Raw genomic sequence first — 13,614 nt, 5'->3', positions numbered from 1 at the left:
TATTGGAAGAAGAGCAGGGGAGTTCTCCCCGGTGTCCTGGTCAATATTTATCCCTTAACCAAAATCACTAAAACTGATTTCTGGCCATTATTTTATTGCTGTTTGTGGGATCTTGCTGTGCACAAATTGGCTGCTGTGTTTCCTACATTAAGGTAGGGTTAGATGAAGTAGGGAGGGAGGAGGCTGCAGAAAAAGGTAAACTGTGTGTGGAGGCGGAAGATGTGGGTCTGGGTCTTAATGAATACTTTGCGTCTGTCTTCACAAAAGAGGGGACGATGCAGAGATTGTAGTTAAGGAGGAGGAGTGTGAAATATTGGATGGGATAAACATAGTGAGAGAGGAAGTGTCAAGGGGATTAGCATCTTTGAAAGTGGATAAATCGCCAGGCCCGAATGAAATGTATCCCAGGCTGTTAAAAGAAGCCAGGGAGGAAATAGCAGAGGCTCTGACCATCATTTTCCAATCCTCCCTGGATACAGGCGTGGTGCCGGAGGATTGGAGGACTGCTAACGTCGTGTCATTGATTAAAAAGGGAGCGAGGGATAGACCGAGTAATTACAGGCCAGTCAGTCTAACCTCAGTGGTGGGCAAATTATTGGAATCAATTCTGAGGGACAGGATAAACCATCATTTAGAAAGGCACAGATTAATCAAGGACAGTCAGCACAGATTTGTTAAGGGAACGTTGTGTCTGACTAACCTGATTGAATTTTTTGAGGAGATAGCAAGGAGGGTCGATAGGGTAGCGCGTTTGATGAAGTGTACATGGATTTTAGCAAGGCTTTTGACAAGGTCCCACAGACTGGTCAAAAAAGTACAAGCCCATGGGATCCAAGGGAAAGTGGCAAATTAGATCCAAAATTTGCTCAGTGACAGGAAGCTGAGGGTAATGGTCGACGGGTGTTTTTGTGACTGGAAGGCTGTTTCCAGTGGGGTTCCACAGGGCTCAGTACTAGGCCTCTTGCTTTTTGTGATATATATTAATGATTTGAATTTAATGTAAGGGGCATGATTAAGATGTTTGCAGATGATACAAAAATTGTCCGTGTGGTTGATAGTGAGGAGGAAAGCTGTAGACTGCAGGAAGATATCAATGGACTGGTCAGGTGGGCAGAAAAGTGGCAAATGGAATTCAATCTGGAGAAGTGTGAAGTAATGCATTTGGGGAGGGCAAACAAGACAAGGGAGTACACAATAAATGGGAGGATACTGAGAGGTGTAGAGGAAGTGAAGGACCTTGGAGTGCATGTCCACAGATCCCTGAAGGTAGCAGGACAGGTAGATAAGGTGGTTAAGAAGGCATACGGGATACTTTCCTTTATTAGCCGAGGCATAGAATATAAGAGCAGGGAGGTTATGCTGGAACTGTATAAAACATTGGTTAGGCCACAGCTTGAGTACTGTGTACAGTTCTGTTCACCACATTACAGGAAAGATGTGATTGCACGAGAGAGGGTACAGAGGAGATTTACGAGGATGTGGCCAGGGGCCTTATACATAGCAAGTTCCAGCATTGGCCCGACACATGTTACTGGACCAGGGGCTACATGGGCAGCGATGTAGAAAAATGCTAAAGAAATTTTTATTTTAGGGGCGATTCCTATCTGAAGAAAATGTCTCTGTCGAGGAGCCTGTCTGTTGTCAGGTGAAAGTTGCAAAGAGGATTTTGTTTTTCTTTATGTTCAGGGTCCTGTCTCCGAGACCACGATTGTTAAACTCCACCCGTGATGGAATAATGCCCTTTGTGTCCCAGAAACCACTGGACATTCACAAGATGAAGCAGCGAGCAGCTACCATTCCTCCCATGGTAAGTACATGCCCCTGGGAAACCCTGGCACTCATCCGTGCCTTTGTTACCTCCAGACTCGACTATTCCACTGCTCTCCTGGCCGGCCTCCCATCTTCCACCCTCCATAAACTTGAGCTCATCCAAACTCTGCTGCCCGTATCCTAACTCGCACCAAGTCTGTTCTCCCATCCCCCCTGTGCTCACTGACCTACATTGGCTCCCGGTCCAGCAACGCCTCGATTTTAAAATTCTCATCCTTGTTTTCAAATCCCTCCATGGCCTCACCCCCTCCCTATCTCTGTAACCTTCTCCAGCCTTACAACCCTCCGAGATCTCTGAGCTTCCCCAATTCTGGCCTCTTGTCCATCCCCCATTCCCTTCACCCTGCCATTGGCGGCCGTGCCTTCAGCTGCCTAGGCCCTAAGCTCTGGAATTCCCTCCGTAAACCTCTCCATCTCTCTCTCCTCCTTTAAGATGCTGGGCAAACACTCGATAAAACCCAATCAGTCACGCTCCCTCGGGCTGGATATTGCTCAGCAGTTTATTATTCTAGGCTGGGGGGGCAGTGCTGAGCTAAGGTCTGTGGTCGGGGAGTGGAGCACATACCAGGTTCGAGTCACACTCTGCACAGCTCCCACTCTGAGCCGTGTTACAGTGAACAGAGCCCAGGGTGGGAGAGTGAGAATCGGAGGGGAGAGTCACCCTAACACTGGCCCCATGTCCGGGGAATGTGTGCACTGAACCTCCGCATCAGAGGTACCAGGACAGACGGACAGTACACGCCTCCAACACTAAGGACGTGTACACGCCTCCAACACTAAGGACGAGTACACTCCTCCAACACTAAGGACGAGTACACGCCTCCAACACTAAGGACGAGTACACTCCTCCAACACTAAGGACGAGTACACGCCTCCAACACTAAGGACGAGTACACTCCTCCAACACTAAGGACGAGTACACGCCTCCAACACTAAGGACGAGTACACGCCTCCAACACTAAGGACGAGTACACTCCTCCAACACTAAGGACGAGTACACGCCTCCAACACTAAGGACGAGTACACTCCTCCAACACTAAGGACGAGTACACTCCTCCAACACTAAGGACGAGTACACTCCTCCAACACTAAGGACGAGTACACGCCTCCAACACTAAGGACGAGTACACGCCTCCAACACTAAGGACGAGTACACGCCTCCAACACTAAGGACGAGTACACGCCTCCAACACTAAGGACGAGTACACGCCTCCAACACTAAGGACGATCGAGAAAAGGACAGAGAACCTCTGCTAAACTGGAGCAAGACAACAGCTGCCAAGGACTGTCAGCAAATCGTCCGATCTTCATATAAAGTTCGTGGAAAGAAAGTTACATAAATCTCAAAATGATAATATCTGCAAAGGGCGATCTGCCTGCAGGGTTCAGAGTTCATTGTGAACCGAGTGTTCACAGGGTCCAGCTGCTGCCCTCTCTGATTAATCGGACACAAGTTCCAAAACTGCACCTCTTACAGTGAATCTGTTTCACCAGTTAGAATAATTATTAAATGGCCGACTATTTATTTAAATCAATTTTATAAGAAATGCTCCACTTAAATTTAGATCTAGGCCATTTCCTGTGATGAAGAAACCCAGTTCTCTAAACGTTGTTTACTTATTTAGCAGTTTAATTAGACGATTAATAATGTGAATGAATTGTAATTTTTACACTTCTTTATTGTAACTATTCTGTTATATATGAACGAACTTTATATGAAGATCGGACGATTTGCTGACAGTCCTTGGCAGCTGTTGTCTTGCTCCAGTTTAGCAGAGGTTCTCTGTCCTTTTCTCGATCGTCCTTATCTGCCCCACATCACCCTTCAAACATGACCTTCCGCAGCGAATGCAGCAATTTCACCACCAAGGTCACTTCTGAGATCTTCACAATGCCCTGTAGACAATGACATCATCCACACCTCGGATTAGTTAGTTAAAAATGCTGAATTTAACTGGGGAGTGTTGCCAGAACTGGGACCACTCAGAGATTCGGGATAAAACTTTCCCAAACGTCTGGTTGTTTTAAAGGCGGCTGACTTTAGGTGTGAGACGGCAGCAGGTACCGTGATTGGCTGAAACCTGAGCTCTGACCATGCTTTCACTTTCTACTAGCACCAGATCACCATGCTCTATGAGTTAGCCCAGGAGCATCAGAACTGGCAGAAACATCCGGAATATCAACAGCAGCTCCAGTTGGAGCGGGAGAGGTACCAATGTGCCAGTCCACAGTGCAGAACCAAGAGCCCTGGAACAACAGAGAAGGAGGAAATTGGTAAGGGTTTGTCCACCTCTTACAGCACAGGTATTGGACATGAGTAATCACAGTAACAGCACCCTGAGCAACGAGCATGTCCGCGCGATAAAAATAAATAATAAAGTATTCTACAGACACATAAATCACAAAAGAAAAATCAGGACAGGAATAAGGCCACTAAGGGATACACACGATAAACTCACAGGTAATAACAGCGAGATGGCAGAAATATTGAATAATTAGTTTGCCTCAGTATTTGCCAGGGAGACTAACATGGTGGGCAGGACATCAGAAGAAGAGATCAAAAAAAATGCAAAGACATTTAAGATCGAAAGGGGGGAGGGGGGAGATAATTGAAAAACTAATCAAACTTAGAGAGGATAAAACCCCTGGTCCGGATGGACTGCATCCGCGAATATTAAAAGAAGTTAGGGAAGAGATAGCAGAGGCACGATATATTTATATATATAAAAACTCATTCGAGAAGGGAGTAGTGCCAGAGGACTGGCGGGCAGCTAATGTGATTCCTATATCTAAAAAGGGAGATAGAACCAGTCCAGGGAACTATAGACCAATTAGCTTAACGTCGGTGGCGGGAAAGATAATGGAATCTTTACTCAAAGATGTAATAGAAAAACATCTAGAAACTGAAAATATAATAAAGAATAGTCAGCGTGGATTTCAAAAAGGGAAGATCATGTTTGACCAAACTTACTGAATTCTTTGAAGAAGTAACAGAAAGAGTAAACAAGGGTAATGTAGTAGATGTAATATATTTGGATTTTCAAAAAGCCTTCGATAAGGTACCACAAAGTAGACTCATGACTAAGGTCAGAGCATGTGGAGTCAGGGGATAAGTAGCAGAATGGAGAGCAAGCTGGCTACAAAACAGGAAACAGAGAGTAGGGGTTAAGGGTAGTTACTCAGACTGGCAAAAGCACCTTTCACCACATCCCAAAGTGCTTTACAGCCAATGAAGTACTTTTGAAGTGTAGTCACTGTTGTAATGTAGGAAACGTGACAACCAATCTGCGCACAGCAAGATCCCACAAACAGCAATGTGATAATGATCAGATAATCTGTTTTAGTGATGTTGGTTGAGGGATAAATTTTGGCCAGGACACCAGGGATAACTTCCCTGTTCTCCTTCGAAATAGTGCCATGGGATCTTTTAGGTCCATCTGAGAGGGCCCCAGTTTAACGTCTCCTCTGAAAGACAGCACCCCCTCAGTAGTGCATTGAGCACTAGAATGTCAGCCTGGATTTTGTGCTCAAGTCTCTGGAGTGGGACTTGAACCCACGACGTTCTGACTCAGAGGCGAGAGGGCTGCCCACTGAACCTGTGTTGGTGTTCCACAAGGATCGGTCGGTGCTGGGACCACTGTTGTTCACTATTTACATAAACTAATTGGACTCGAGAATCGGGAGTACAATTTCAAAATTTGCGGACGACACCAAATTGGGGGGTATAGTTAATACTGAGGACTGTGACAAAATACAGGAAGACGTTAATAAACTTGCAGAATGGGCGTGTAATTGGCAAATGAATTTCAATATAGATAAGTGTGAGGTGGTACAGTTTGGTAGGAAGAATAAGAGGCCACATACTGCTTGGATAATAGGAGTGTAAATGGAGTAAAAGAGCAGAGGGATCGGGGGGTACAGATACACAAATCACTAAAAGGAGCGACACAGGTTAATAAGACCATAAAAAAAACAAGCACTGGGGTTCATTTCTAGAGGGATAGAATTGAAAAGTAGAGAAGTTTTGTTAAACTTGTACAGAACCTTGGTTAGACCACACTTGGAGTACTGTGCACAGTTCTGGTCTCCATATTATAAAAAGGATATAGAGGCACTGGAGAACATCGGACATAGGAACAGGAGTGGGCCATTCAGCCCCTCGAGCCCGTTCTGCCATTCAATGAGATCATGGCTGATCTGTGACCTAACTCCATACACCCGCCTAGCCCCAAATCCTTTAATACTTTTGGTTAAGAAAAATATATCAATCTCAGATTTAAAATTAACAATTGAGCTAGCATTAACTGCCATTTGCAGAAGAGAGTTCCAAACTTCTCCCACCCTCTGTGTGTAGAAGTGTTTCCGAACTTCACTCCTGAAAGTCCTGGCTCTAATTTTTAGTCCCCTAGTCCTAGACTCCCCAACCAGCGGAAATAGTTTCTCTCTATCTACTCTGTCAGTTCCCCTTAGTATCGTGAAAACTTTGATCAAAGCACCACCTAATCTTCTAAATTCCAGGGAATACAACCCTAGTTTGTGTAATCTCTCCTCGTAATTTAACCCTTGGAGTCCAGGTATCATTCTAGTAAATCCACGCTGCACTCCCTCCAAGGCCAATATGTCCTTCCGAAGGTGCGGTGCCCAGAACTGCTCACAGTACTCCAGGTGCGGTCTAACCAGGGTTTTGTATAGCTGTAGCATAACTTCTGCCCCCTTGTACTCTAGTCCTCTAGATATAAAGGCCAGCATTCCATTAGCCTTTTTGATTATTTTCTGTACCTGTCCATGACATTTTAATGATCTATGTACACAGACCCCTGAGTCTCTTTGGACATCCACTGTTTTTAACTTTTCACCATTTAGAAAGTACCCTGTTCTATCCTTTTTAGGTCCAAAGTGGATGACCTCACACTTGCCTACATTGAAATCCATTTGCCACAGTTTCGCCCATTCACTTAATCTATTAATATCTCTGCAATTTGATGCTTCCATATACACTGCTTACAATGCTGCCTATCTTTGTGTCATCGGCAAACTTGGATATGTAGCTCTCTATCCCCTCATCTAAGTTGTTAATAAATTCAGTGAATAATTGAGGCCCCAACACAGATCCCTGTGGGACACCACTAGTCACATCCTGCCAATTTGAGTACCTGCCCATTGTCCCTACTCTCTGTTTCCTGCCGCTCAGCCAATTTCCTAACCAGGTCAATAATTTGCCCTCAATCCCATGAGCTTCAACTTTAGCTAACAGTCTCTTATGTGGGATCTTATCAAATGCCTTCTGGAAGTCCATATAAATAACATCCATTGACATTCCCCTGTCCACTACTTTAGTCACCTCTTCAAAAAATTCAATCAGGTTTGTCAGGCACGACCTACCTTTCACAAATCCATGCTGGCTCTCTCTGATCAGCTGAAAATTTTCAAGATGTTCGGTCACTCTATCTGGGAAAATATAAAAAAGATTTACTAGGATCATACCAGGATTGAGAGGTTATACCTATCAGGAAAGATTGAACAGGCTGGGGCTCTTTTCTGTAGAAAAGAGAAGACTGAGGGGTGACCTGATCGAGGTCTTTAAGATTATGAAAGGGTTTGATAGGGTAGACGTAGAGAAGATGTTTCCACTTGTGGGGGAGACCAGAACGAGGGGCCATAAATATAAGATAGTCACTAAAATCCAATCGGGAATTCAGGAGAAACTTCTTTACCCAGAGAGTGGTGAGAATGTGGAACTCGCTCCCACAAGGAGTAGTTGAGGTGAAAAGTGTAGATACATTTAAGGGGAAGCTGGATAAACACACGAGGGAGAAAGGAATAGAAGGATATGGTGATAGGGTGAGATGAAGCAGGGAGGGAGGAGGCTCGTGTGGAGCATAAACACCGGGATAGACCAGTTGGGCCGAATGGCCTGTTTCTGTGCTGTACATTCTGTGTAATTTCTGTTTAACACGGACAGTAGCCACTTAAACATAAGGAATATTGCGAGACGGACATCTCCACTCAGCTACCATCACCAACAGCCATTTCCAACTTAAAATTAGGATTTGTTCCAAAAACATTGGGGCCTTTTTAGTATCAAACAAATACTTGGTCTTGCTGTGAATTTTAGGTTTTTATAGCTTGTTTTTTCTGCGGTTTGGGCAGGTGGAATGTATTTTTTATGGCACATTGTCTTCAGATCTCGTGTGTACAACAGGAACCCAATCACTGACCCAGGACCGACCCTGTGTACAACAGGAACCCAATCACTGACCCAGGACCGACCCTGTGTACAACAGGAACCCAATCACTGACCCAGGACCGACCCTGTGTACAACAGGAACCCACTCACTGACCCAGGACCGACCCTGTGTACAACAGGAATCCAATCACTGACCCAGGACCGACCCTGTGTACAACAGGAACCCAATCACTGACCCAGGACCGACCCACATCTCCACAGACCCTGCTCCCTCACCAGTTTCACTGACACCAGAACACCTATAAATTACAAAGCCGCTTACTGAAGGGTGATTTCCGATTGTGCTCCCGACACGGAGCCTCACCTGAGAGCATCTTAACTGGGGGACCACAGCTCGCTCCCCATCATCACCCGTCCATTAGGATGGGGAGTTGTGGTGTTCACGCCCCCAGTTTCCACATCTGGACACTCTGTTCGGAAGCATCGACCCTAAATGTCAGGGCTCCATTTGGACAGTCTGTCGTTGTGTGCTGAATTCCACCAGTTGGTGTTGATCTGGCATTAGGGAGTGACTCCTTCTCAACCCTCTTATACTGTGACCCCACCACCCCTGTTCACAGCAGAATGAGCACATGGAGGTGATGCTGGAGTAACTGCAGTCCTGTCCTGTCCTGTCTCCGGGAGCTGTGTATGTGGAGACTGGGGACCCGGCCCTGTCCCTGTCCCTGTCCCTGGCCCTGTCACACTGAGCCCCTGCCCCGTGTACTGGGGCCCCGGCCCTGTCCCTGTCCCTGGCCCTGTCACACTGAGCCCCTGCCCCGTGTACTGGGGACCCGGCCCTGTCCCTGTCCCTGTCCCTGTCCCTGTCCCTGTCCCTGGCCCCGGCCCTGGCCCCGGCCCCGGCCCTGGCCCTGTCCCTGTCCCTGGCCCCGGCCCTGGCCCTGTCCCTGTCCCTGGCCCCGGCCCTGTCCCTGTCCCTGTCCCTGTCCCTGTCCCTGTCCCTGTCCCTGTCCCTGTCCCTGGCCCTGGCCCTGTCCCTGTCCCTGTCCCTGGCCCCGGCCCTGGCCCTGTCCCTGTCCCTGGCCCTGGCCCTGGCCCTGTCACACTGAGCCCCTGCCCCGTGTACTGGGCCCACATGTTGTCACGGTCGTACCATGTTTTGTCGGGATGAATCTTTTAAGAAGGGAAACGGTGCAATCAATTCTGTGAGGAGGTGGCTGAGGACCTTTGACCTTTGGCCAGGTTTAATTGACATTATTCTGCTCAGAGTCTGCTTTCGCTATCAGTTGATTATTAGTGGCCGTAGACACTGAGACCAGCACTGACCCGCACTGACCCGCACTCCCTGTACACCAGCTAGTGTACAAAGTGGGGACGTGTTGGACGTGGTCTGTAATACATTCTGGGGAGGGCAACAAATGCCCCGCCCATTTAGGGCAGTGCCCTATAACCTTTCACAGAATTCAAGCTAAACAATTAAACAGATTTATTATTAAAATTAAATTAAATGATTTTAGAAATAAAAATACTTCATACTATTTCTGAATTGGTCAGAACATTGAATGCAGGAGTTGGGATGTCTTGTTGAAGTTGTACAGGGCATTGGTGAGGCCACACTTGGAATACTGTGTACAGTTCTGGTCACCCTATTATAGAAAGGATATTATTAAACTAGAAAGAGTGCAGAAAAGATTTACTAGGATGCTACCGGGACTTGATGGTTTGACTTATAGGGAGAGGTTAGATAGACTGGGACTTTATTCCCTGGAGAGTAGGAGGTTAAGGGGTGATCTTATAGAAGTCTATAAAATAATGAGGGGCATAGATAAGGTCGATAGTCAAAATCTTTTCCCAAAGGTAGGGGAGTCTATAACGAGGGGGCACAGATTTAAGGTGAGAGGGGAGAGATACAAAAGGATCCAGAGGGGCAATTTTTTCACTCAAAGGGTGGTGAGTGTCTGGAACGAGCTGCCAGAGGCAGTAGTAGAGGCGGGTACAATTTTGTCTTTTAAAAAGCATTTGGACAGTTACATGGGGAAGATGGGTATAGAGGGATATGGGCCAAGTGCAGGCAATTGGGACTAGCTTAGTGGTATAAACTGGGCGACATGGACATGTTGGGCCGAAGGGCCTGTTTCCATGTTGTAACTTCTATGATTCTATGATTCTATCTATGAATCTATTTTAAAGCAAAGTGTCTCAGATCGTCCTGCCACACCTGAAAATGTCACACTTGGGAGAGAAAGGGAGAGGGGAGAGGGGGGGAGAGACTGAGCAGGGGGGGGAGCGAGGGGGGGGGGGAGAGAGACTGAGCGGGGGGGGGAGCGAGGGGGGGAGAGGGGGGAGAGGGAGAGGGGGGAGAGACTGAGCGGGGGGGGGGGAGCGAGGGGGGGGGGAGAGAGACTGAGCGGGGGGGGGGAGCGAGGGGGGGGGGGGAGGGGGGAGAGGGAGAGGGGGGAGAGACTGAGCGGGGGGGGGAGCGAGGGGGGGAGAGGGGGGAGAGGGAGAGGGGGGAGAGACTGAGCGGGGGGGGGGGAGCGAGGGGGGGGGGAGAGAGACTGAGCGGGGGGGGGAGCGAGGGGGGGGGGGGAGGGGGGAGAGGGAGAGGGGGGAGAGACTGAGCGGGGGGGGGAGCGAGGGAGGGGGGGAGAGAGACAGAGCGAGGATGTTACCCCCCCATGGGGGAATCTAAAACTAGGGGGCATAGTCTCAGAATAAGGGGTCGCCCGTTTAAGACAGAAATGAGGAGGAATTTCTTCTCCCAGAGGGTCGTGAATCTTTGGAATTCTTTGCCCCAAAAAGCTGTGGAGGCTGAGTCATTGAATACATTCAAGGCTGAGTTAGACAAATTTTTGATCAGCAAGGGAGTCAAAGGATATGGGGAAAAGGCGGGAAAGTGGAGTTGAGGTAAAAATCAGATCAGCCATGATCTCATTGAATGGTGGAGCAGGCTCGAGGGGCCGAATGGCCTACTCCTGCTCCTATCTCTTATGGTCTTATGTGGGGGGGAGCGAGGGAGAGGAAGAGGGGAGAGAGACAGAGTGAGGGAGAGGAAGGGAGGAGAGCGAGGGAGAGGAAGGGAGGAGAGCGAGGGAGAGGAAGGGAGGAGAGCGAGGGAGAGGAAGGGAGGAGAGCGAGGGAGAGGAAGGGAGGAGAGCGAGGGAGAGGAAGGGAGGAGAGAGACAGAGCGAGGGAGAGGGAGGGGGGAGAGAGACAGAGCGAGGGAGAGGAAGGGGGGAGAGAGACAGAGCGAGGGAGAGGAAGGGGGGAGAGAGACAGAGCGAGGGAGAGGAAGGGGGGAGAGAGACAGAGCGAGGGAGAGGAAGGGGGGAGAGAGACAGAGCGAGGGAGAGGAAGGGGGGAGAGAGACAGAGCGAGGGAGAGGAAGGGGGGAGAGAGACGGAGCGAGGGAGAGGAAGGGGGGAGAGAGACGGAGCGAGGGAGAGGAAGGGGGAGAGAGACAGAGTGAGGGGGAAAGGAGGGGAGAAAGACAGAGCGAGGGGGTGGAGAGCGAGGGGGTGGGGAGCGAGGGGGTGGGGAGCGAGGGGGTGGGGAGCGAGGGGGTGGGGAGCGAGGGGGAGGGGAGCGAGGGGGTGGGGAGTGAGGGGGTGGGGAGCGAGGGGGTGGGGAGAGACAGAGCGGGGGTGGGGGACGGAGGGAATGGTGAAGAGGAGGCTGTAGTTGAGTAATCTCCTGATGACCTGCCGGACAGGCTGTCTCAGGCTGAGGAATGGGAACGACGAGGGTGGTGAAGAGCAACCTTTGTGTCATAAACATTGTCTTCAGAGCCAGTGACAGGTGATATTGGGATCTGTGTCCAGCAGCATGTTGTCCCTTACGAGACGCTTCCTCTCTGTTTAGACAAATCTTCATCGTTTTTTCCAAACCTGGAGGGGAGGAAAGTGCGCAGTGATCAGGGTCTGAGGCTCTACAGCTCACCTGGACCCACCGTGTCTCCGTACCATCTGTCTCCCAGAGACTCGCACGCTGCCATCTCTCAGACGTTTTCCACAGCAGGTGAGTGTGGTGTCCAAGCTAACTTCACCCACACATGAACCGGTGATCAAATATTACTGAGAGCGATAACAAAACGGAAATCTCAGTGGCTCAGTGAATTTCTCTCAGCTCTGAGTCGTGGGATCGAGCACAAAATCCAGGCCGACACTCCCAGTACAGCACTGAGGGAGGGTCAGTACTGAGGGAGCGCTGCACTGTCGGAGGGTCAGTACTGAGGGAGCACTGCACTGTCGGAGGGTCAGTACTGAGGGAGTGCTGCACTGTCGGAGGGTCAGTACTGAGGGAGCACTGCACTGTCGGAGGGTCAGTACTGAGGGAGCGCCGCACTGTCGGAGGGTCAGTACTGAGGGAGCGCCGCACTGTCGGAGGGTCAGTACTGAGGGAGCGCTGCACTGTCGGAGGGTCAGTACTGAGGGAGCGCTGCACTGTCGGAGGGTCAGTACTGAGGGAGCGCCGCACTGTCGGAGGGTCAGTACTGAGGGAGCGCCGCACTGTCGGAGGGTCAGTACTGAGGGAGCGCCGCACTGTCGGAGGGTCAGTACTGAGGGAGTGCTGCACTGTCGGAGGGTCAGTACTGAGGGAGCGCCGCACTGTCGGAGGGTCAGTACTGAGGGAGCGCGTCGCACTGTCGGAGGGTCAGTACAGAGGGAGTGCTGCACTGTCGGAGGGTCAGTACTGAGGGAGCGCTGCACTGTCGGAGGGTCAGTACTGAGGGAGCGCTGCACTGTCTGAGGGTCAGTACTGAGGGAGCGCTGCACTGTCAGAGGATCAGTACTGAGGGAGCGCTGCACTGTCAGAGGATCAGTACTGAGGGAGCGCAGCACTCTTGGAGGTGCTGTCTTTCGGATGAAACGTTGAACCGAGGCCCTGTCTGCCCCCTCTGGTGAATGTAAAAGATCCCATGGCTCTTTTTGAAGAAGAGCAGGGGAGTTCTCCTCGGTGTCCTGGCCAATATTTATCCCTCAATCAACACACAAAATAAATGGCAACTGTCCGATTCCCTGTGCCCGAGCTCCCCAGGGTCAGTGAGACTCGACACTGTCACCGTGCCCGAGCTCCCCAGGGTCAGTGAGACTCGACACTGTCACCGTGCCCGAGCTCCCCAGGGTCAGTGAGACTCGACACTGTCACCGTGCCCGAGCTCCCCAGGGTCAGTGAGACTCGACACTGTCACCGTGCCCGAGCTCCCCAGGGTCAGTGAGACTCGACACTGTCACCGTGCCCGAGCTCCCCAGGGTCAGTGAGACTCGACACTGTCACCGTGCCCGAGCTCCCCAGGGTCAGTGAGACTCGACACTGTCACCGTGCCCGAGCTCCCCAGGGTCAGTGAGACTCGACACTGTCACCGTGCCCGAGCTCCCCAGGGTCAGTGAGACTCGACACTGTCACCGTGCCCGAGCTCCCCAGGGTCAGTGAGACTCGACACTGTCACCGTGCCCGAGCTCCCCAGGGTCAGTGAGACTCGACACTGTCACCGTGCCCGAGCTCCCCAGGGTCAGTGAGACTCGACACTGTCACCGTGCCCGAGCTCCCCAGGGTCAGTGAGACTCGACACTGTCACCGTGCCCGAGCTCCCCAGG

At 50.3% G+C, this 13,614-nt stretch overlaps 1 protein-coding gene across 1 annotated transcript in view; it reads left to right on the top strand.

Moving 5' to 3' along the window:
• The window catches only part of ncor2 (nuclear receptor corepressor 2), a 261,584-nt gene that overhangs the window by 199,210 nt on the left and 48,760 nt on the right, over positions 1–13,614 (top strand). The window contains exons 21-23 of the mRNA XM_068006268.1: positions 1,687–1,807; positions 3,945–4,104; positions 11,879–12,034. Of these exons, the coding sequence (XP_067862369.1) occupies positions 1,687–1,807; positions 3,945–4,104; positions 11,879–12,034 (437 nt within the window). The remainder of the gene's footprint in view (positions 1–1,686; positions 1,808–3,944; positions 4,105–11,878; positions 12,035–13,614) is intronic.

Source organism: Heptranchias perlo, chromosome 25 (genome assembly GCF_035084215.1).
Source record: "Heptranchias perlo isolate sHepPer1 chromosome 25, sHepPer1.hap1, whole genome shotgun sequence".
Taxonomy (NCBI): Eukaryota; Metazoa; Chordata; class Chondrichthyes; order Hexanchiformes; family Hexanchidae; genus Heptranchias; species Heptranchias perlo.
This window is presented reverse-complemented; position numbering and strand designations above follow the sequence as displayed.